General features: G+C 41.6%; 1 protein-coding gene across 2 annotated transcripts in view; it reads right to left on the reverse strand.

Moving 5' to 3' along the window:
- Arih2 (ariadne RBR E3 ubiquitin protein ligase 2) overlaps nucleotides 1-20,678 on the reverse strand; it is a 65,823-nt gene extending 45,145 nt beyond the window's left edge. The window contains exons 1-3 of one of the 2 annotated variants that reach the window (XM_076867637.2): nucleotides 20,540-20,678; nucleotides 15,682-15,743; nucleotides 12,547-12,899 (exon numbers count right to left, since the gene is read on the reverse strand). In XM_076867637.2, the coding sequence (XP_076723752.1) occupies nucleotides 12,547-12,801 (255 nt within the window). In that variant the 5' untranslated portion in view covers nucleotides 12,802-12,899; nucleotides 15,682-15,743; nucleotides 20,540-20,678. Of the gene's footprint in view, nucleotides 1-12,546; nucleotides 12,900-15,681; nucleotides 15,744-20,539 lie in introns of those variants that run through there. The other variant, XM_076867638.2, reaches the window with a different exon arrangement.
- Nucleotides 20,679-25,597: the final 4,919 nt, after the last annotated feature.

The following is a 25,597-nucleotide window of genomic DNA, read 5'->3' on the forward strand; positions in this document are numbered from 1 at the left end:
CCAGTCAGCCCCCAATAATAGAAAAAAGCTAAAGTGGGCTGAGGATGATCCCGAAGCCCCCATCCCAGACCTACTGAAAATGGCCTTTAAATAAAGTCTATAATGCCTGTGAGGAAACAGCTAAACTTAGCCTTCACTTCAGGCCCACTTACAGAAAAAGGTGGCACTCCAGACACAAGCCCTGGTCCTAGCTCTGCGGCCACTTCTGGCCCCCACCAGGGCTCCCAGGGATCTTCAGAAGTCTGCCCCACCCAGGGCCTGCTTCAAATGCAGACAAGGGGCCAAACCCATGGCCTCCCTTTCGGCCCCCCAGCTGCAAGCAGCTGGACATTGGAAAAGTGACTGTTCCCTGGCTGGTGCCCCACTGGCACCTCAACATGGGGGTATGGCCGGACAGGCCATCCTTTCTCTTGAGCTTCTGGGACTGGCTGACGACTAAAGAAGCTTAAACTCAAGGGCCCCCATAACCCTCGCTGAGCCCAGGGTAAGGCTTCAGGAGGCAGATAAGTCCATTACCTTCCTTGTGGACATGGGGGCTACCTATTCTGTCTTGCCTGCCCACTCCAGGCCTTTATATTCCCTCCCAGATCTCAGTCATAGGAGACGGAACACCCTCCTTCCCAAAGAGAATAGCCAGTCTGACTTGCTCCCTAGAGGGAATCCTTTTACTCACTCCTTTTTAGTTATCTCTTCCTGTCCAGTTCCTCTCCTAGGATGAGACGTTTTCCAGCTCTTGGGGGCTACCCTCCAGCTCTCACCCCATGCCCCTACTCCCAACTCCTCCTCCCCTTGATTCAATTTACTATGGACACATCCTCCCCCACCATCACTCATCCCCTCCCATCAGACCTCGTAGACCCAAGTCTGGGACACTTTCAAACCAGTAATAGCAACACACCATCAAAAAGTACAGATTCAGCTAAAGCCCGCCTCTAAGTTCCCTTCTATCCTCAATTTCCCATTTCTTTCCCTCACTGCAAGGGACTCAAGCCCATCATCGAGCGACTACTAGATCAAGGCCTCCTTATTCCCATTGACTCTCCCTGCAACACTCTTATCCTACCTGTCCGCAAACCGTTAGGAGCATACCACTTAGCACAAGATCTCCAATTATTCAATAAAGCAATTATTCCTTTTCATACAGTGGTCCCTAACCCTTATACCCTCCTCTCTCACATACCATCCTCAACCTCTCATTCACAGTTCTAGATCTCAAAGACGCCCTCTTTACAGTCCCGCTTCATCCAGATTCTTACTTCCTGTTAGCTTTCACATGGGAGGACCCTGACACCCTCACCTCTCAACTAACCTAGAATGTCCTCCCTCAAGGCTTCCAGGATGGTCCCCACCTGTTTGTACAGGTACTGGCCTAGGATTTAGCTACCTGTGATCTCAGAGTCAGTACCCTCCTACAATATGTAAATGACTTCCTCTTATGCAGCCCATCTTTAGAAACTTCCCAGGAACACACTGCCCACCTACTCAACTTTTTAGGTTCCTGAGGATACCATGTTTCCCCAACCAAAGTTCAACTCTCGTCCCCTCAGTTATCTACCTGGGTATTCTTCTAAACCCTAACTCCAGGGGATAGGGATGTGGCTCAAGCGGTAGCTCGCTCGCCTGGCATGCGTGCGGCCCGGGTTGATCCTCAGCACCACATACTAATAAAGATGTTGTGTCTGCCAAAAAACTAAAAAATAAATAAAATTCTCTCTCTTTAAAAAAAACAAAACTGTAGACTTAAAAAATAAAAATAAAAAATAAAAAAAATAAATCCTACCTCCAAAAGCCTCACTATACACAGAATCCAAGCTCATAGGAACTTGCTGCCTCCTGAGTCAGCAGACCAGATCCTCTCGTTTTGGGGGCTCACTGGATTTTTCTGACACTAGGTTCCCAATTTTGCTCTTCTTGCCAAGCCCCTTTACCAGGCAGCTAGACACTCCTGTTGGACCGTTGACATGACCAGCACAGGTCTCTAGTTCTTTCCTCAAACTCAGAGATGCTTTGATCTCCTCACTTCCACTCTCCCTACGCAACCCCAACCCCGTCCCTTCCACCTCTTTACAGATGAAAAACAAGGGATTGCCACTGGTCTTCTGGCCCCGCCCACTGGACCCTCTTACTGTCATGTAGCATAACTCTCTATTACAGTACAGGAATGGCTGCCCTGACTCTGGGCTCTCGCGGCAGCAGCCGAACTTACCAAAGAATCTCTAAAGTTGACCCTCCTTCTTGTCCACCCATAGACTCCAGCACCTCCTCAGACATAAATCTCTCTTTCCTGGGCCCCTCTCGAATTCAGGGGTTTCATTTACTTTTCATCGAAAATCCCATCATTTTTCTCTATGTCTCTCCACCTCTTAACCTGGCTTCTCTTCTCACAACATCCAGCTCTACCTCTCCAACTACCCACTCTTGTCCTCAAGTACACGAGGCCTTATGTACATCTCGGGAATGCCTCTTTGACCACCCCTTGCCATCACCAGACCTGACAATTTTTGTAGATGGAAGCTTAACTGTTGGGCCGAACAACTGCCGCAGAGCAGCCTGTGCTGTCCTTACTGCTTTGTCAGTCCTGGAGGCCAGCTGCCTCCCTATAACCTCTCAAAAGGCAGAGCTCTTTGCCCTCATCCAAACTCTCTACCTTTCAAATGGCAAGTCAGTTAACACCTATACTGACTCCAAATATGCCTTTCTTATTGCACATTCTCACTCAGCCATCTGGAAGGAAAGAGGATTCCTAACTACTAAGGGCTCCCCTATAGTTAATGCCTCTCTCATCTCTAAACTCCTCGAGGCACTCCACCTCCCTTCCCAAGTTGCTATCACACACTGTCGGAATCATCAAGCCACTTCCGACCCCATAATCTTGGAAAACAACAAGGCGGATGCGGCGGCTAAAAGCTTAACCAGCAAGCCGCCCATGGCTCCCATTCTCTTTCTCACTATGCTCACCAACCTGGCCTAAGGAACAGATTGATCTCCTGGCACGAGGAGGCCAGATCAGAGATAAGGGCTGGATTTTCCTGGGAGACAAGATTGCCCTTCCTCAACTCCAAGCTCGAGATCTCTTCTCTGACTTCCAAAATTCACTTCATATTGGTCCCCAACCTCTCTTTCAATTCCTCCAACCTCTTTTACTTACCCGGCATGCGTGACTTCATTACATAGGTGCACTCAACATGCTCAATATGTTCCTTTGTTACACCTCAAGAGGGCCTACAGTCCCCACTCATCAGACACCAACCAGGTGGAGACTGGCAGGAAGATTATACTCACATGCCCAGACGCAAAAAGTTCCAATACCTACTCACCCTGGTTGATACCTTTTCAGGATGGATTGAGGCTTTCCTGACCTCTCGAGAGATGGCGGACACTGTAGCCTCAGTCCTCACTGAGTAGATCATCCCCAGGTTCAGCCTTCCAACATCCATCCAGTCAGACAATGGCCCTGCCTTCACTTCTCAAATAATCCAACAGGTCTCAGAAAGTCTCAACATCTCCTGGAAACTTCATATTCCTTTTGGCTGCAGTCCTCAGATAAGGTTGAGGGGGCCCCCCAGATCCTCAAGGACCACCGTACAAAATTCTCAACCGAGCTTCGAATCTCCTGGCCCAAACTACTTCCCCTTGCTCTTAACCAAATCCAAGCTGCTCCTAGGAGCTCCCACAGGGCTTAGCCCCTTCAAACTGCTATATGGCCACCTCTCCCTGATTAACCACAACCTTCCCACTCAATCCCCACTTCTGGCCTCATATCTACCTTATCTTACCTTGGTCTGCAACCTCCTCTGAGAAGACCACCATGTTCCTGCCCCCAACAAAACTAGCACCTTCTGAGGGTCCACTCCAACCAGGAGACTCTGTCCTCTTAAAGGAACTCCATCGGTCACTTCAACCACACTGGACAGGACCTCATACAGTGATTCTCACCACTCCTACATCAGCCAAACTACTAGGCTACTCCTCTTGGTATCATGTTTCTCGCCTGAAGCTTGCCCCAGGCCCTAAGTCCTGATCATCCCAATTGGTGGGATCCACTAAATTCAAGATCACCTGTGGGCCTCCCGCTTCTTCTCTTCAGTTTGTCCCTACAGGTGCTCCCCAACACTACCACTGGCGTTTCCAGGGAAGAATGTTTTTAATACATCAACGAGACTGGCCTAGTAGAAGAAAACATCGATGTGCTACATTGGTTGAATGAAGAACTGAAACAAAGACAGCAGCAATCCACCTTACTCCTTCCGGGATAGTGGAACTTGGTCCTCACTACTTGGTTAGGTCTGGTTGTTGGCCCCATCCTCATGATCTGTGTCTTGCCCCTTGTCTCCTCAGATTTATCCAAAACCACATGTGCAAAATCTCACAGGCAACAGTAAATCAGATGCTCCTCCACCCCTACAACCTCCTTCCCAATGAGCCCCCAACACCCAACCTTCCCTAAACAATGCCCCCTAACAGCAGGAAGTAGCCAGATGAGAACAGAGCCCTATAACATCAAAAAGGTCAGGATATTAGGACAGCAGGCTATCCTTCCTCCTCCCCTTTCATGGTGGCTATGGGCAGGGACTTTCCACCTGGCTGAGGAGACCCAAGTCAATCAGAGGCTGACATGGCAATGGACCCCAACCACCAAGGGTTCCCACCGGTGGAAGCAATCGCTCAATCAATTCAATCACCCCTGACCAACCCGCAACAGACACAATCCCCCTAAACTTGGCTCTGCCAACCTGCCATCAGTAGCTGCAATTTAGATGCATAGGCCCTCCTACCTACAGTTTCGCTTATTAGCATTGTTCTTGCCTTTTCAGCCTGTGGCTTTCCCGGCTCTCACCCTTTTGTTGACCAGTGAACCTCTTCTAGAAGTGCCCTCCCAATAAACCTTCTTTTGGTGCCTCTTTTTTTTTTAGAAAGAGGGAGAGAGAGAGAGAGAATTTTAATATTTATTTTTTAGTATTTGGCAGACACAACATCTTTGTCTGTATGTGGTGCTGAGGATTGAACCCGGGCCGCACTCATGCCAGGCAAGTGCGCTACCGCTTGAGCCACATCCCCAGCCCCTGGTGCCTCATTCTTGTTCCATGGTTCCTTTCTGCTTGACAATAAGTATGTGAGTAAAGTGATTTCTACAATACCAAGCAGGGCAAGGATTTTTGTCTGTTTTGTTCACAGTATTTTTCCAGTGCCTGGAACATAATAGGTACTCAGTAAATATTGGTTGAAGGAGTGAATCGCAGCACAGTAATATGTATGAATATGGATAAGAACTAAAGGATAATGAACAGGAAATAAAACTTATTTAAGGTTAATAGAATCATGAATGATATACTTCAATCCTGTAGTAACATCTTAACAATAAAAACTTGAACATAAATAATTTCAAGATTAGGACACAAGCAGTGGCACACACCTGTAATACCAATGACTTAGGAGGCTAAGGCAGGAAAATCACAAGTTCAAAGCCAGCCTCAGCATCTTAGTGAGGCCCTGACTCAACACATAAAATAAAAAGGTTGGTGATATGACTCAGTGGTTAAACACCCCTGGGCTCAATCCTTGGCACAAAAAAAAAAAAAAGGACACAAATGTGAAATCACCCCTTGACTGCACACAGTTTTTGCATGGTTCTTTAGGCAGTGTAAACACATGACAAGAAGACTAGAATGAAAGCTGGCCTGGATCTGATGTAGAGCCCTTATGGAAGGTGGTGAGCATGTTGTGAGGGACTCCAGGCACAAAGTAATGACAAAAACCTTTTTAAGTGTGCCAGATACATACAACTTTGCACCAGTTGTGCTCAGGCAATTTTCAATGTCACTCTAGACATTTCTTATTTCCTTTTTAAAAATAACTTTATGTACCAGTAAAAAATTACATCAGACTTAAAGCATCATGAAATATGTTAACACACTAATCTACGGCCAACTACTTGAAAAACAGGAATTTAATATACATTCTACTTTGATACAGGCATGGAAAAAAATCTGATATCAGGACACAAAAATAGAAACAGAGAGCAGCTCAGTTCAGAAACACTATCGCTAGGCTCAGCTTGAAAATACTTTCCCATGAGTATTAACAACGAAAAAAAAAATACTTGGTTAATTAACGACTCTGTAAATAGTCTTAAAATTCAGCTGTACCAGGATAAAATAAAGTTGATTTAATAATTAACATGAAAATCTTCACTGATATATACATTTGATGCTCTTTAATAAAAAGGCTAAATAAACATCAGTATTTTGAGTTAAGAACATTAATTGATCATGTGACAAAGGCATAGAAATCAGGTTTATTTGAACAGAAGACTATAAACATTTCCACACTTAAAAGTGAGAAGTTCAGGGGCTAAGGTTGTGACTCGGCAGAAGAACGGTCACCTAGGATGTGTGAGGCCCTGGATTTGATCCTCAGTACCACATAAAAATAAATGAATAAAGTAAATGTATTGTGTTCAACTACAATTAAAAAATATATATTAGAAAAAAAGTGAAAAGTTCTGAAAAGTCATTATGATTCACCAACAAAAGGGAAAAAATGAGCCAATAAAGAAGAATCTTGGGCTGGGGATGTGGCTCAAGCAGTAGTGTGCTCGCCTGGCATGTGTGCGGCCTGGGTTTGATCCTCAGCACCACATACAAATAAAGATGTTGTGTCCGCCGAAAACTAAAAAATAAATATTAAAAAAAAAAAAAAGAAGAATCTTAAAGAGTTTTTTATCCACATTTTGTTGGAACAAACACTAATTTTTAAAACAAATTCAAGCACAGGGTGGCAGAATGAAATATTCTACTGTAGTTAATACAGCAATTCACAAAACAAGAACTACAATAAGAACGGTCATAATACTGGTTTATTTCTCCAATCCTATATGGGGAACATAAGACCTGAGAAATGAACAGTGTAGTTCACTATGCCACTATGAACAACTTAATGGAAGTTTTTAAAAAAACATTCCTTTCCTCTAATAGTAAAGACACTTCAGACCACATTCATGATTCTGAATTTTAATTCTAAATTTTAATCTCATTTACCTATACATCTTAAGTCTCTTCCTCTAGCCCTGAAGGTAACTTTTTTACCTCCACTGCTCACTGTCTTATGGAGTATGGACTTCTGCAGGTCACCATCAAGGTCCTCCTGCCTCAACCAAAAGCTCAGGTAGCTTACTATAGTTCCTAAACTAAATTTGGTCCAAAGTGTCTTATTTCTTTTCCCTCATAAAGCAACTGAGTGGGCCCTTGAACAACATTTGCTTCCCCTTGGACACAACCCTGAGAAAAGCAGCATACATGGACAGAGACTTCTGGTCTATCACCAACAAAAGCCAGGGTCATGACTGCCTGGGCTCCCTCTGGAGCACTACCAAGGTTGAACCACTTTCTGAGCAGTCAGTAAACATCTCAAAAGTTTCATGGAATGTTATTAACAAAATTTACTAAACAAGTGACAAAATTCTTCTTAGCTAACTACTACATATTTTGTAATAAAATGCCTATTAATATGAAAAAGGACTTCTTTCATCTATGGCAAATAAATCTTTGTACAAAATTCACATAAAAAGGTAGGAAGTAATGAAGGTTAACTCCCTCTTTAAAGATTTATATATGATTGTTAAAAATACCTGTTTGTCAGAGATTTTCTTCCTACTCCTACGACATAACATCTCACTTGGCAGTCACCTCATCTCTCATGACTATTTTATTCGTGTAGTATGAGAGCTATTTTGCCACTATTTGAATATCTGTAGTTTTCCTCCAATAATAACCTTTTCTCTGTTCTCTAGCCTCAGCTCTTCGTCTGATTTTCTAGGCTTCTTCCTTCCTTGGTCTTCTTTATATTTATACTAGGGACTGAACCCATGGTTGTTGTTCTACTAAAATGCATCCCAGCTACCAGCCCCCCCTTTTTGATCCCAGTTCCATTTATTTTTAATCAGAGTTTGGCTAAGTTGCAGAGGTTAGCCTTGATCTTGAGATCCTCTTGCCTTAGCCTTCCCATTGGCTGAAATTACAGGTGTATGACACCACACCCAGTACCTTTCTCAATTAATAATCTTACTCAGAGACCAGTCCCAGTAATCCTGGTTACTGTCTAATACCAGGGTTCTCTTTAAACTAAAAACCCAGTATCCCATAAAATTAGAATTTACAAGTTAAAAGACTTCAAATCCTAAAAGGCTTATTTAACTTTAAACTGTAATATGGCTCATCTACAGGCAACTTCCAGGACACAACAAACAAGTAACAGTGAAAAATTTAAGCCACTCCTTAAACATACAGATTTTATTCATAGATAGCTGTTCACAGGCTATAATTTTAAGTTACATATACACCTAACGATTTCTATGAACCAAACAGTTTTGGTAAAACTATACAAAACAATTAAATATCTCAATGTCACAGAATTATACAAATAGCACAATTGATGGGCACACCAGGGGTAATCTGGTTGACTGTCACTATTGGTCTCTTTTTCAGGAAGACACGTGCAACAGGGGAACTAAATACATAAATGATTTGTTATTTTTGGTACTAGGGATTGAACTCAGGGGCACTTGACCACTGAGTCACATCCCCAGCCCTATTTTGTACTCTGTTTAGAGACACTGAGATGTTTAGCGCCTTGCCGCTGCTAAGGCTGGCTTTAAACTTGCTATCTTCCTGTCTCAGCCTCCTAAACCACTGGGATTACAGGCATGCACCACTGCACCCAGCAGGGAACTAGATTATAAACACCACTGGGCAAATTCAGCTCTTAAACCATTCCCTCCCTTCCTCAAAAACTATTACAGAAATAAAAGCAATGCCAGTTTTTAAATTTCTAATTCCATAATTAATACAGAAAAATTGTGTGAGATTGCTTTTCCTTTACTATTCACCCCCTTCCAGACAGGATCTTGCTATGTTGCTCAGAACAGTCCTAAACTACTGTTCAAGTGATTCCCCTGCTTCAGTTTCCCAAGGGGCTAGGACAACACAGACCACATCCCTACCCCTTCTTTATTTTATTTATTGTTGAGGGGGGTAGGTACTGGAAATTGAACTCAGGGACACTCAACCACTGAGCCACATTCCTAGCTCTATTTTGTATTTTATTTAGAGACAGGGTCTCACTGAGTTGCTTAGCATCTTGCTGTTGCTAAGACTGGCTTTGAGCCCACAATCCTCCTATCTCAGCCTCCCTAGCTGCTGGGATTACAGGTGTGGTGTGTGCCACCACACCCAGGCCCCTTCCTTATTCTTAATCAACTTCTTCAGTTCAGTCTCTTCAGCAAAGTTTCTTAGCCACTTGAAACACCACTGAGTGCCTTTTAGGTATAGCTAACCTATGACTCTTGATGCCCAGTCCCTGAAAAACAAAAAACATTCCTTCCTTACAGAGGATAAGGAAGAGAAATAAACAAAATCTTTATTCTACTACCAAAGAAACTTTTCCACTTCATTGCCCCATTTCCTTTTTATCCTTTTCTTCTGTTTCAACTCCCTTTCATCTCTTTTTATTCCCTCATTTCTGTTTTTTGCTTCTCTTTTTGATCTTAAAGTCCAGAATAATGCCCTTTCATGACAACAGAAAAGGATGTACAGCAAGGATTAGGAATTTAGTTAATATCAACAACAGTAGCTACTGTCAACATCAATAACAAAATCCACAAGGACTGCCAGGCATGTTGACTGGCACATTCCTGTTAATTCCAGAGAATCAAGAGGCTGAGGCAGAAAGACTACAAGTTCAAGTACCACAGCAATGTGGCAAAATTTCTGGCAAGGGCTGGGGATGTGGCTCAAGCGGTAGCGCGCTCGCCTGGCATGCGTGTGGCCTGGGTTCGATCCTCAGCACCATATACAAACAAAGATGTTGTGTCCGCCAAAAACTAAAAAAATAAATATTAAAAAAAAAAAATTTTAAAAAAAAATCTCTGGCAAGACCCTGTCTCAAAATTTAAATACATAAATAAAAATAAAGGGGCTAGGGTGTAGCTCAGTAGCAATGCATCTATGGATTCAATCCCATGTACAAAAATTTAAAAAATATAAAAATCCTTGGGCTCAGGATGTGGCTCAAGTGGTAGAATGCTCGCCTGGCATGCGTGCAGCCCAGGTTCGATCCTCAGCACCACATACAAAGATGTTGTGTCCGCCGAAAACTAAAAAATAAATATTAAAATATTCTCTCCCTCCCTCCCTCCCTCCCTCCCTCTCTCTCTCTCAAAAAAATCCAAAAGTATCCAAGAAATTATTCAACATCTACTGTGGATGAAATGCTGCAACAGGGCTAGGGATATAGCTCAGTGATGGAGTGTTTGATTAGCATGGTGTGCATACAAATCTAAGAAATACTGTAGCAGAAATAGTGGCCAGACCCTAAAAATCTAGTTGAATGATCATGAAAAATGTGTGAAAGGAAAAATAAAATAAAGCAATTGGAAGACTAAAAATATACATACCTATACTGTTTAAGTACAGACCAAAGGAGGGCCCTGACCACTGTGACCTCGAGCTCTCAAGTAGCCTGACTCAGGGAAAAGTAGAAGCTAGACCCTGAAGAAGTCCTAAGGGCATGAAAAGGTGAGGAGGTGAAGGGAAGGCTTTGGAGGGGCCTGACCATATCACAAGAAAGAGGAAATAAAATAGTAAATTTTATGTTATGTTTATTTTACAACAAGAGAAGAAAGAAGAGGAAGAGGAGGAGGAGGAAGGACAGGTCTTGGGGCCCCTCAGATGTTTCAAGTAGGCCAGAAAAGTTGGCACGGAGATTTTTTGGAGAGGGGGAAGGGGCAGTACTGGGGATTGAACCCAGAGGCACTCAACCAATATGCCACATACTCAGCCCTTTTTATTTTTTATTCTGAGACAGAGTCTTCCTAAATTGCTGAGGCTAGAACTTATGATCCTGTTACCTAGCCTCCTGACTTACTGGGATTACAAGAGTGCACCACTGTGTCCAATGCAGAGATCTTGACAAACAATAACTGCATAAAATGGGAGACTCCTATTGACCTTGGTCAAATGACACTATCCAATGTACATCCACAAACTCTCCAATTCCTTTTCCAATTTTAAATACCAATATTGTGTATAATCTCACAGTATGTTTAAAGCAAAGAAACTACTTGAACAAAAAGGAGAAGTGTACACGGTGAGAAAAGAAGAAACCTAATGCCTTTCTCTACTAGGGAAATGCCCTCCAAAAGAGGAGCCCAGCATCTTTGCTATAATCATGGGACAAAAACTCCAGACCCAGAGTATCTCCAAGGGCTCTATTCATCAGTTTTCTGCTAAGCATAAGAGAGGACATCTTGCAATCATTTCTAGAAATGAATCACACATTTTTAAAAAAGCTGTTTTCAGCTCCCAGTCAGTTGCTAACAATGCCTTAATTAACTAAATCCAAGGTATTTACCTTTGCTGATTATCTGAGGAAAAAATTTCTTAAACTAGTAAATAAAACAACTTTTACACAAATCATACACAGCACATTTTAGATATTTCCACTTAAACACAAAGAAGAAAATTTATTTGATTGAAAGCATGCCACTTCTTCCTTCTAAGCTTCAAATTTGATCAGACAACAAAATCCACATAATAGTTGGTGAAGGAAGATCAGTGAACACAATGAAGTAAGAGAAATGTTCCGCCATTCACATGATGGCCAACGTTGGAGAAGGAAACAAGCTGGCAAACTCTAAATAACTATAAAAAACACTGGCAACAATAACTGGCCTGAGGTGCAAGAGATCCAAATGTATGCTATGTTAAGTACCAAGAAAATATAATCCTCACTGGAATAACCAACTTTGTTCATTCTTCAAAATGTCAATACTAATACCCCTCCAAATCAATTTAAATACAAACCTACTTTATTCTTATAGTTGTTGCTTAAATCCCTTTCAATATCAGATAGTAGTCATCAGTATACAAAACCAGTGAGTTCATTAACCCAAAGGCACTGATTATTTAGAGCAAACCCAAAGGTTGTCAATATTCTCAAGACACTATCAAACAGTGTTACACAGAGGATGGTAGCTGGGTACAAATGGTGTACATCTGTAATCCCAGCAACTCAGGAGTCGAAGGCAGAAAGATTGCAAATTTGAGGCCAGGTTAAGCCATTTAGTGAACCATGTCTCAAGGGAGAGAAAGAGAAAGAAAAAAAAAAAAAAAAGCTGGGAATATAACTCAAGTAGTGGAGCATTCCTGGTTTCAATCCCCTGTACCACAAAAAATTAATAAAAAAAAGATGGTAATTCTGATGCTTATCTACTGCATAAGAATCACATTCTTGAAACACCCAGTTGTACAATTTTGCTACCACCATAAAACCTTTCTACCCTCCTTTCTAATTCTTAATAATCTGGGAATCTCAGGACATGCACATATCAGAAAACAAGTAAATGTAACAAAATAACCAGATGATGCAACATATACTTAAATTTAGTTTCAAGCTACAAGGTCATTCAATCAGTCTAAAAGAGACATTAGTTAACAACAGCTCATCTTGGATTTAACAGGAGAGAGTACACTTGGAATTGACACTACTCACCTTTAGAACAGATGCTAAGCTGGTCATGTGCTCATTGAGGGCACCCTCAGACTCCTTATATGTCAAGCAAGTAAACTGGTACTCCTCAGGATCAAAGGCATCAGCCCCTTGCTGCTCCACGTCGCTGGCTACTCCCACATAATAATCCTCTATGTCCCCAGGGTCCTCTTCCTCTTCCTCCTCCTCCTCCTCACAATTTGGGTCATAGTCCTCTTCATTGCTGTCAGACCCCTGGCTATTCATGTCCACAGACATCTTAGCATCCAGTCAAGTTGCAGATCAGGAAAGGAGTTGCTTTCTCTCCCTCCCCCCAAACTTTACCGCTTTCTCAAATGCATTAGTGTTTTTGTCTTCTAAAAAAGGAAAAAAAGAAATATTACTTTCCCCATGAGAAATTATAACAAAAACCATTAAAAAATAAAAATGCCATCGCTTTGGCCCTATGCCCAATATGGCATATTCTAACTTAAGTTTCACGTGAAGACTCTTTACCATCATCTCCCTGACTCAAGCTTATCAAAGGGAAACCCTCCCTCTAGAAGCAAAAGAAGCTGGTAATGAAACCACAAGAAGGGCCTGGCACAAAAGGGCAGGAAGTCAAATTCTAATGGAATTGCCCTTCTTGCCAAAGTCCTTAAAGAAGCAGCATATTCTTTCAGCTGATTGCATAAAGAGATAATCCAAAGGTTTAGCTATCAAAGTTCAAAATTTTGCTAAGCATGTCCCAGTGAATGGTGGCACAGATAGTATGTAATTAGGGAGACAGTTCCTTCCTGGTATAATAAAAGGGAAAGAAAATATTTTTTCACAGACATCCATCTCAGATGACTGGAAAATAGGTACACAGTTAGAAAAGAAAAATAAACAGGACATAGTGGCACACACCTGCAAACCCAGGGACTGAGGAAGCTGAGGCATAAGAATATCAAGTTTAAAGACAGCCTCAGCAACTTCCCAAGGCCCTGTCTCAAAATTAAAAAAAGGGTTGGGGATGTGACTCGATGGTTAACCACCCCTGGGTTCAATCCCTGGTTAAAAAAAAAAAAAAAAAGAAAAAGAAAAAAGAAAGGAAAAATAAAAAGAAAAATAAAAACCACATAGCTCTTCGGCTCTGCTGAGGGACTGGGACTGTGGCTCAGTGACACAGCACTTGCCTTGCACATGAGGCACTGGGTTCAATCCTTAGAATCATATAAAAATAAATAAATAAAATAAAGATACTGTGTCCACCTACAACTAAAAAATTATTAAAAAAAAAAAAAAAAAAAGGGCTCTGTGAGTAGCCAGATGTGGTCACGCACACCTATAATCTAAGCTACTCCAGAGGATGAAGCAGGGGGATCATAAGTTTGAGGCCAGCCTTAGCAATTTACAGAGGACCTCAGCAACTTTGCAAGACCATCTCAAACAAAATAAGAGTCTGCTGAAGGGCTGGGGATGAGGCTCAAGCAGTAGCGCACTCGCCTGGCATGCGTGTGGCCTGGGTTCAACCCTCAGCACCACATACAAACAAAGATGTTGTGTCTGCCGAAAACTAAAAAAAAAAAATAAATAAATATTAAAAAGTTCTCTCTTTCTCTCTAAAAAAAAAAAGCAGTGTGAAAAAAAAAAAAAAAAGTCTGCTGAAGCTTTAAAGAGGTACTGAGAAAGAAAAGTGATTCAATAATGAAGAAAAAACTGCACATATTCTACCAGGATCAAGGTTAGGAAAAATCATAATCTATATTGGATGAAGAAACAAGAGTTTAAATCCAACCAGCCATTGAAAAATCTTCACAGATCAAAATGTTACTCAGTTATATGTAAATGAAAAAAGAACACTAGTTGAGAAAGCAAATCAGTCACAAATGTTAACTTCTACTCAAGGAAATACTAACTTCTCTCCATAAATAATATTTCTTTTTTTTTTTAAATACCTATTTTTTTTTTTTAGTTGTCAAGAGCCCTTATTTTAATTATTTATATGCAGTGCTGATAATCGAACCCAGCCCAACAAATACTATTTCAAGTGATGACTTTCAACAAAAAAAAAAATCAACTAGTGTTTAGATTTAAAAATGGAGACAGGAGGGGAGGTAGTAAAAAAAAACAAATCAAGCCAGGCACAGTCGTGCATGCCTATAATGTCAGCAATTTGGGAAGCTGAGGCAGAATGATTCCAAGGCAAGCCTAGACAATTTAGCAAGACCTTGTCCCAAAATGAAAAGTAAAAACGACTGGGAAAAGCTGGAAATGTAGCTCAATGGTAGAGCATCTGCCTAGCACACATGAGGTAGTAAGTTTAATTCCTAATATACACCACCAAAACAAGCAAACAAATAAATAAATAGGCTCGGGCTGGGGATGTGGCTCAAGCGGTAGCTCGCTTGCCTGGCATGCGTGCGGCCCGGGTTCGATCCTCAAAACCACATACAGACAAAGATGTTGTGTCCGCCAAATACTAAAAACAAATATTAAAAAATTCTCTCTCTCTCTCCCAATCTCTCTCTCTCACTCTTTCTTTAAAAAAAATAAAATAAATAAAAATAAATAAATAAATAAATAGGCTCCTGGTGGGGCACCAAGCACTGAAATGGAGCAAATAAAATTCCATGCATGGGGCTGGGGATATAGTTCAGTTAGTACAGTGCTTATCGCACATGAACAAAGTCCTGAATCAATCCCCAGTACCACCAAAAAAAAAAAAAAAAAAAAAAAAACCCATGCAAGAATGATTTTTTTCAAAATGAACCTTGAAATTATGAATAATTGGGCTGGGGATGTGGCTCAAGCGGTAGCGCGCTCGCCTGGCATGCGTGCGGCCCGGGTTCGATCCTCGGCACCATATACAGACAGAGATGTTGTGTCCGCCAAATACTAAAAAATAAATATTAAAATTCTCTCTCTCTCTCCCCCTCTTTCTCACTCTCTCTCACTCTTTCTTTAAAAAAAAAAAAAGAAAGAAATTATGAATAATTATAATACACTAATAAAAGTACCACTTTAAAAAAAATAAAAGAAAAAATATACACAGGGCAGCAAAATGATGTTTGCAGTTTAGCTTTTAACAAATTTTGTAGAATCTCCTAATTACAACTGAACTTATAAATGGTATTTTTTTCCTCTGCAATAATGTTAATCTTTAATTTAAAATACCTGTAATTTCTGAAGACCCTTCAGGCAGCTGTCACCCAAATATTTTGTCATATGATTTCCATCTAAAATGAAAACACAGAATATTTATATTTTTAAAACTAGTACCTGCTTTTACAAATTAATTTTTTTGAAAGCAAAGATTTAAAAAGACAAGTATAGGCTGGGGATATAGCTCAGTGGTAGAGCATTTACTATCAAGTATGAGGCCCTGAGTTCAATCCCCAGCACCATAAAATAAATGAACAGAAAAAAACAAAGGACCAGAGAAACTACTATCTTCTTTTAGGTTCCCCCCAAAAAACTCATATATCATACTTACAAGAATTACATTATCTTCTAAAAAGAGAAAGCATTCAAAGCTAACAGTGTTATAATTTAACTTGGGGTACTAGTGATAGAAATGCTTCCCAATTCCCCTTCCCCAGTTTGAAGGCCTACTTCCTTATTTCTGTACTCCAATCTTCACAGATCCTATCTTAAATACCACTATTTCTTTTCCTTTTTTTTTTTTTTTTAGTGGATACAACATCTTTGTTTGTATGTGGTGCTGAGGATCGAACCCGGGCCGCACGCATGCCATGCGAGTGCGCTACCCCTTGAGCCACATCCCCAGCCCCTAAATACCACTATTTCAATTCCGAATGTTACACAGAGGTTGACAAAAAAATATGTAACTGACTTGGACTACTATAAAGTTACCATTGCTGTGCTAATTAACACAGAATACTGGTAATATTTCAGTATGAAATATTATGAAAAAGTTAATACTCAAATAAAAATGTGCCCAATAGGAAATATTAATATCCATCTCCCATTTCTCTTCTGACTTACTCCTCCTGGGACATCTGGCTTTCTTAAGAGACTACTAAGTACTACCTGCTTATTCAATAAGAAATTTAATGTCAGTTGCTTTTATTCTTTAGATTTTCATGAAAAGGGGTTGGGATTGAGGCTCAGTGGGAGAGTGCTTGCCTAGCAAGTGTGAGGCACTTAGTTTGATTCTCAGTGAATAAAATAAAGGTCCATGAACATCTTAAAAAAAAGAAAGAAAAAAATTTCGTAAAAAAACAGGTTTATAACTTCCAGAAAAATAATTCAGATATAGAAAATATAAGCTAAGTGAAATCTAAGTCTGAACAATAACTGTAGATTATTTTCAAAATAATGAAAACTGGGCATAGTGGCTCACACATATAATCCCAGCAATTTAGGAGGTAGAAGCAGGATGGCAAAGTTCAAGGCCAACTTCAGCAGTTTAGTGAGCAAGATTCTCTCTCAAAATAAAAAATAAAAACTGCTGGAGAAGCAGCTCAGTGGTAAAGTGCCCCTGGAGTCAACACCCAGTATGGGGAGGGGGGAGAAGAATGGAGGAATTGATTTTTCAAAGCGTCTTTATCTATATTTTTACATATGATATTACTTATTGGGCAAGTTTAATGTGAATATTGCTACCATTTACAAGAAAAAAAATCATTATTACCAATAGGTGATGGTGGCACATGTCTATCATCCCAGCAATTCAGGAGATGAGGCAGGAAATCACAAGTCTAAGACCAACCTCAGCAATTTAGCAAGGCCCTAAGCAACTTAGAGAGACTGTGTCTGAAAATAAAAAATAAAAAGGGCTGGGGATGTAGCTCAGTGGTTAAGCATTCCTGGGTTAAATCCCCAATACTAAAAAAAAAAAAAAAAAAAAAAAAAACACAAAAAAAACCCCAAAACAATAGGTCTCATTAGCTGGGCATGGTAGTGCATGCAGGTAATCTCAGTGAGGCTGAGGCAGGAGATGTGAAAGTTCAAGCCAGCCTCAGCGATTTATGGAGACCCTCTCAAAAAATTATTGTAGCCAGGAGCAGTGGTACATGCCTGTACCCAACGGCTTGGGAGGCTGAGGCAGGATTACAAATTCAAAGCCAGTCTCAGTAGTACATGCCTGTACCCAGCGGCTTGGAAAGCTGAGGCAGGAGGATTACAAATTCAAAGCCAGTCTCAGCAACTTAGTGAGGCCCTAAACAACTCAGTGAGACCCTGACTCTAAAATATTTTAAAAGGGCTGGGGATGTGGCTCAGTGGTTAAGTGGCCCTGGTTTCGATCTCCAGTACCAGTGTGTGTGTGTGTGTGTGTGTGTGTTTATGTATGTGAGTGTAAGGCTGGGGGGTAGCTCAGTGGTAGAGCACCCCTGAGTTCAACCCTGTCAAAAATGATAACAACAGGGCTGGGGATGTGGCTCAGGCGGTAGCGCGCTGGCTGGCCTGGCATGCGTGCGGCCCGGTTTCGATCCTCAACACCATATACAAAACAAGGATGTTGTGTCCGCCGATAACTAAAAAATAAATATTTTTTTTTAATTTTAATATTTATTTTTTAGTTTTCGGCGGACACAACATCTTTGTTTGTATGTTGTGCTGAGGATCGAACCCGGGCCGCACGCATGGCAGGCGAGCGGGCTACCGCTTGAGCCACATCCCCAGCCCCTAAAAAATAAATATTTAAAAAAAAAAATTATAACAACAGATCTCATTTAAGAACAGCCTTAATCTTCATAATCCTATAAAGTGGCTTTTTTTTTTTTGGAACTGGGATTGACCCAGAGGTATTCAACCCCTGAGCCACATCTCAGCCCTTTTTATTTTTGGCCTTGCTTATTTGCTGAGGCTGGCCTTGACCTTGTAATCCTCCTGCCTCAGCCTACTGAGTTGCTGAGATTATAGGCATGTACCACCATTCCAGCCAAAGTGATTATTTTCCCCTTCCTACCAATGAGTATGCTACAGTCTATAAAGGTTAAGTAATTTACTTGCCCAGGATCACACCACTGACAAAAAGCAGAATACAACATCAGTATTCCATTAGACCCATAGTCTATGGGGATTCATAACTAGCTATCACCTTCCCACAGAGCCCGATAGAAAGCTACAGGAAGAGCCTCTGGGATAACACCAACAAAAGAATGTGCTTTCAAACTCTTTTGATTTATCCTCAAGATCTGTGCTTAAGAGGTTGACCAGAGGCTTCTTATCAACCAAATATTCAAGAATTATGGGGAAAAAAAGAACTCTATTTCTACTTCATGGGTATTCTAGGTCCAGATTTAAATTAAAAGTTGGCCAATTGGAGTGGCACATGCCCGTTATCCCAGGTGTCTTGGGTGGCTGAGGCAGGAGAATTGCAAGTTCAAGGCCAATATGGGCAGATTAGCAGACCCTATCCTAAAATAAAAAATAAAAAGGTTGGGAAAATAACTTGGTAATAGAGTATCCCTGGATTCAATCTCCATACTGTCAAAAAAGTAAATAATAATTAATTTTTATTATTTTCATGCTGGGTGCAGTGGTGCACACCTGAAATCCCAGGGGCTCAACAGGCTGAGACAGAAGGATCAAAGCCAGCCTCAGCAACTTAGTGAGGCACTAAGCAACTCAGTGAGATCCTGTCTCTAAATAAAACACAAAAAATAGGGTTGGGGATGTAGCTCAGTGGTTGAGTGTCCCTGAGTTAAATTCCCAGTGCCAAAGAACAAAAACAAAAATTTTATTTTTTTCAAAGTTCAGTATCAGTGCTGACCCTGCTCAAAGAGGTCAGTATTCCACCCCCATACTGGGGATTGAACCCATGGTGGTCTACTACTGAACTATATCTCCTTCCTCTCCATTTTTCATTTTGAGATAGTGTCTCACTCAATTGCTGAGGCATATCTCCAACTTGTGTTCCTGCCTCAACCTCCCCAATAGCTGGGATAATAGGTGTACATCACTGTACCTGCCTTATTATTCCCTTTATAACAAAACTGATGGCAATGCTTCGATTTCATTTGGATGTTAAATATGGAGTAATTAAAACCATTTTTCCCCCAGCCAAAGTCATATTTTTATCGATCTGCCACCCACCCTAGGCTCACTCATCAGGCCTGGTCACACACGGAAAAGCGTCCAAACTGAAGATTTCTCAAAGTTCACAATAACAAAAAGACGTTTGGCAAGCCTGACGGACGTTTACTTTAGAAATGATTATCTAGCACAAGTCATTACTAACAACATTTCCAAAGAAAACAGTTTTGGCACAAAAACATGAACAAGGAACTTAGTTTCAAAACTCTTCATTCCATCTGTCCTGTCTCATAAGGTAGTCCGGTTTTTCAAACTTAACTTAAAAGGTAAAATGTAAAGTTTAGTTTCCCAGTTTAACCGGCCACATACCAAACATTCAATGGCCACGTGTGACTAGTTGCTACCATACTGAACAGCAAATGTACAGAACATATCCATTGTGACAGAAAGTTCTATGGGACATAATAACAATCAATACTAAGGCGAAGTCATAAGAGAACACGGTTCCCTCTCTCGAGGGTAACCCAGCAGCCTCAGGAAAGGTGGAGACGCAATTCCTAGTTGTATATTATTCCAGAGGTGCGGTCAACGCGACACCCGCGCGGACAACGAGTTCACGAGCTGGCGGGAGACCCTTCAGAGAACAGGCGTTAACAAACCGCGCGGACACCACTACCAGAACTCCCAAAAACTGACTCGAGTGGAGAGCCTCGGAGCGCCTGGCTGAGAGCGCCCAGACGTGCCAGCGCCTGCCGCTCAGAGGCGCTGGCCTCCGATCTCTCTGCGACTTGAAAAAGCTGCATGAGAAGGAAAGCCAGAGAAACTCTGGCTCACCGGCCCTTGCCGTCCCTCTCAGGCGGCAGAGACCCTGGAACCACATACGGTAGGCTGTGGGCGCCGGGGGCCTCGAAGGCGGCGGTGAAGGCGGAGCCCTGCCCGGTCCGGGAGGCGCGCGAAACACTCCACCCCCCCACACACACACACCGGCTAGTCAGGGTAAACAAGGCCTCAACTCAAGTCGCGCACTTACCAGGAGCCGCGGGTTCGCGGATGCAGAGCACAAGCGGGCCAGACCAGGTCAGGCGGACCACACGAACAGACTGAGGTGCAAGTGGCAGCGGAAGCTGCGGGCCGACGCCGGTCCGGCCCGCGCTGCTTCCTCTGGCGGAGTCGTCCCCGCAGCTCCGGAAGTATTCAGTACACTGGCGTCACTTCCGGTCGGGGTCGCCGCGCGGTCGCCCGGGTAGCTACGCCCGGCAGGCAAGGGTTCTCCCAGGGGCTGCTTTCTTGGAAACTTGCTTTTTACTGGAGTGGGGTCAAGATACCGCTACACTGCCCACTGCCCAGAAGTTCAAAAGGATGGTCGAGATATTTTTTATATCATCGCATTTTCTTTCTTAATTTTTTAATAATTGTAGATGGACATCATGCCTTTATTTTTTTTTAATAACTTGTAGTTCAACGCAAACCTTTATTTTTTCACTTATTTGTTTTTATGTGGTGCTGAGGATCGAACCGAGGGTCTTGCAAGTGCTAGGTGAGCTAGGTGTTTAGTTTTTTTATGCCGTGTTAAGGATCAAACCCAGTGCCTCAAGCTACAACCCCATCCCTTATCCATTGTTTTGTGTGTGTGTGTGGTTGTTTTTTTTTTGTTTGTTTGTTTTGTTTTTTTTTTTTTTTTTACGACTGGCTGCTGATTCCACTGTTTATTCTCACACCTTGGTATCCATAGCGTGGATAAAAGATCATTGGTTTCCCAGGAGCTCTCTGACCGGAGGGGAGCTGAATAGACAAGGGGAGCTGTCTTTTCTCCAAAGAAGTTTGCTAGGTGGTCTGCGAGCCGCAATGCAGCTGCAGGCTTCAGCTTTCCCGCCATGAATGGGTTATGCAGTTTTCTGGCTTCCACTCGCTGTATAAGACTGCAGTTTACCGGGTGCGCACGCCTGTAATCCCAGCGGCTAGGGAAGCTGAGTCAGAAGGATCAAGAGTTCAAAGCCAGCCTCAGCAAAGGCTGAGATGGTAAGCATCTCAGTGAGAACCTGTCTCGAAATAAAATATAAAATAGAGCTGGGGATGTGGCTCAGTGGTCGAGTGCCCCCTGAGTTCAATCCCCGGTATCCAAAAATAAAATTAAATAAATTGCATCTTAACTGCTTTGCTGCTCAATTTACTCTCACACTTATTTTTTTTTAATTTCTTTTTTTATATTTATTTATTTTTTAGTTTTCAGCGGACACAACATCTTTGTATGTGGTGCTGAGGATCGAACCCGGGCTCGCATGCCAGGCGAGCGCGCTACTGCTTAAGCCACATCCCCAGCCCCTCTCACACTTCTTAATTGCCATTAGGACTTCCATTACTTTCTAGGACTGGATTGCAAATGTTGATAGGTAGGACCAAGTCTTCCTCAAGTTGCTGCTCCAACACATTGGAAATGCCAGAGTGAAACCTATGATGTTAGGGTGCCTCCTGGCAGTACAGGTCCATAGATAACAACGAAAGCCTCTCTACCCATACTGAAGTCCCTTGTATACTAATAGTCAAGATACCTATGCCTAACAGGCTTTCTTAGGTAGTTCCTGTAAGAAACACATGATTTTCAGCTTCCAAATAATTCAAAGATCATGTACATAAATCAGGTATAATCAAGTATTAAAAAGACTCAAATTAATTAAAGTGAAAATTAATACTAATGAGTAATATGTTGTAAGATTATGAGTTTTGTATATTAGCAACACAAAGATCTACATACTATAATCCAGTGTACTTGTTTCATTTTGTTGTGACAAAACATATCCATGTAAATTATTATGGTACTAGCAAAAGACCCAAAATACATTTTCTGCAAATGAAATTTCAAATATCGTTTTGTGTTACTAGTATTAAGTTTACTCCATTGAGTAGAAGAGAACATTAAGTCTTTTTTATCTAATCCAGGGATTTGCAAATGCTAGCCAGCGTTTTGCTGAACTACATCCCAGCCCACTTTCAGTCTTTTTCTAAAGAACTCCTGAACAGGGCTGGGATTGTTGCTCAGTGGTTGAGCACTTGCCTAGCACATATGAGGCACTGGGTTCAATCCTCAGCACCACATAAAAATAAATAAAAGCCAGGCACAGTGATGAACACTGGATTACTCCCAGCAGCTCTAGAGGCTGAAGCAGGAGGATGGCGCGAGTTCAAAACTAACCTCAGCAAAAGCAAGGCACTAAGCAACTCAGTAAGACTCTTTCTTAAAAATACAAAATAGTACTGGGGATGTGGCTCAGTGGTCGACTACTCCTGAATTCAATCCCCAGTACCCAAATAAATAAATAAAGTGTCCATCTACAACTAAAAAAAAACAAAAAAAATTCCTGAACCTCCAGGTATGGTGGCCCTGTGATCCCAGCTACTGGGGAAGCTGAGGCAGGAAGATCTCAAATTCAAGGCCAGCCTCAGCAATTTAGCAAGACTCTGTCTCAAAACAAAATAAAATGAGATATAAAGGGTTGGGGATTGTTGTGGTTTGGGTGTGAGGTGTCCCCAAAAAAATTCATGTGTGAGATAATGCAAGAAGGTTTAGAGGAGATATGAATTAATCATCTGATAGGATTAACTGAATGGCAGTTGAAGGCAGGGGACTGTGACTGGGGCATTGGGGTCAAAGTTTTGGAGTATATATTTGTATTTGGAAAATGGAGACACCTCTCTCTCTCTCTCTCTCTCTCTCTCTCTCTGTCCTTCTGCTTACTTATCATGATGTGAGCCACTCTTCTCTACCATACGCTTCCGCCATGATGCTCTGCCTCACCTCGAGTACTGAGGAATGCAGTCAGCTGTCTATGGACTGAGAACTCTGAAACCATCAGCCCTCAAATGACCTTTTTCTCCTCTACAATTGTTCTGGTCAGGGTCTTTTAGTTACAGCCTTGAAAAAGTTGACTAAAACAGAATATAGCTCAGTGGTAAGGTACCCTTGGTACCTTAGCAATTCCCAGCACCAAAAAGAAAAAAAAATTCCTGCATTTGCAAAATATAGAATGATGATGTCTAAGTATCAAGTGCATACATATACAGAATATTGGAATCCTATGTATAGTCCTTCCACAGTACTTGCAGGAGTGGAGGGTTGAAATTGCATCCAGGACATGGTACCAAAATCTAAGGATGCTTGAGTCTATTATATAAAATGGCACAGTATTTATATATGCACATATACATTTATTCACATTCTCCCATATACTTTGGATTGCTTAGAATACCTATTTCAATTAAAATGATATATAAATAGTTTTTATACCTTTGCTTAGGAAAAAAGTTTGTATAAACATAATGGTGGGGGGGTTGATATTTTGGGTCTGCAGTTGAATCAGATGTGGATAAGGTACAGAAAACCAAGGGTGGGGATGTAGCTCAGTAGTAGTAAAGTATTCCTGGGTTCACTCCCCAGTGCCACACAAAGAAAATACAGTGAAGAAAGCTGTTAAAAATTATGTTGTTCTGCAGGGTATGGTGCATACGCCTATAATCCCAGTGACTCAGGAGGCTGAGACAAGAGAATTTCAGTTCAAAGCCAGCTTCAGCAATAGTGAGGCACTAAGAAACTAAGTGAAACCCTGTCTCTAATGAAAATACAAAGTAGGGGTGGGATGTGGCTCAGTGGTCGAATGTCCCTGAGTTCAATCCCGGTGCCAAAAAAAAAAAAAAAAAAAAAAAAAATATATATATATATATATATATATATATATATATATATATATATATATATATAGTTCTGGCCTGAGGGTATAACTCAATGGTATAGAGTGTGTGCTTAGCACTTGTGAGGCTCTGGATTTAATCATCAGCATCACCAAACAAAAAGCTGTTCTGAGGCAATTTATTGGCATGGAAAGATGTTTGCAAAATACTCTTTAAGTGAAAAGAATAGGATACAAAGCCATTTGTAAGAAACTCCATTTTCAAAATACAAATGCATATAAAATAAATAAATATAAGCAGACATTGTGGCATACACCTGTAATCCCAGTGACTCAGAAGCCTGAGGCAGGAGGATTGCAAGTTCAAAGACAGCCACAGCAATTTAGTGAGGCCCTAAGCAACCAAAGTGAGAACCTGTCTCAAAATTTAAAAAAGGGCTGGGATGTAGCTCCATGATAAAGTGTCCCTGGATTCAATCCCAGGTACCAGAAAGGAAGAAAGAAGAAGAAAGTCTCTCGTGGTTGCTTCTTTTTTTAATTTTTTTTTTTTTTTTTTAGTTGTAGATGGACACAATATCTTTATTTATTTGTATGCCTTGCTGAGGATTGAACCCAGTGTCTCAAACGTGCTAGGCAAGTGCTTTACCACTGAGCTACAACCCCAGCCCTTTCATGGTTTCTTTTGAACAATAATCCAGACAGGCCACAATGGAGATGGTTTATCTCAGCTATACCAAGTCTGGATCCTCAGCAAGAATATTCTGGGTGTGGACTGGAGTCATAGGGAGGGTTGTTTACTCATCTATCTGGTGGTCTATGGTGACTGTCATCTAGGGTTCTCACTGGAATTGTAAGGCAGAACATATATGTATATAATCTCTCTATGTGGCCTTTGCTTCCTGATAACAGTAATGACATCCAAGGACAATTGTCTTGAGAAAGCCAAGCCAGGTATGGTGATGTGTGTCTATAAATCCCCGTGGTTTGGGAGGCTGAGAAGGGAGGATTGCAAGTTCAAGGGAGGATTGCAAGTTCAAGGGCAACCTCCTAAGGGAGGCCCTGAGCAATATAGCAAGACCCTGTCTAAAAAATATAAAAAGAGCTGAGGATGTGGCTCAGTAGCTAAGTGCCCTGGGTTCAATTGCTGGTACCCCCCCCCCCAAAAAAAAGGGTTGCTGATGTATCTCAGCAGTAAATTGCTCTTAGGTTAAATTTCCAGTACTCCTCCCCCAAGAAAACTGAAAGCCAGGTAGGAGCTATTTTGACCTTTTGACCTAGCCTTCAAAATCACAAAGCATTATTTCTATCATATACCAATGATAGAGTTTACAAGAGTCCCTTTGGTTCGTGGAATAAATGTAGCCCAACCCTCACTGGAGTAACACCATCACTGTGTAAGAAAAGCA

This window comes from Callospermophilus lateralis, chromosome 10 (assembly GCF_048772815.1).
Source record: "Callospermophilus lateralis isolate mCalLat2 chromosome 10, mCalLat2.hap1, whole genome shotgun sequence".
NCBI classification, from domain to species: Eukaryota; Metazoa; Chordata; class Mammalia; order Rodentia; family Sciuridae; genus Callospermophilus; species Callospermophilus lateralis.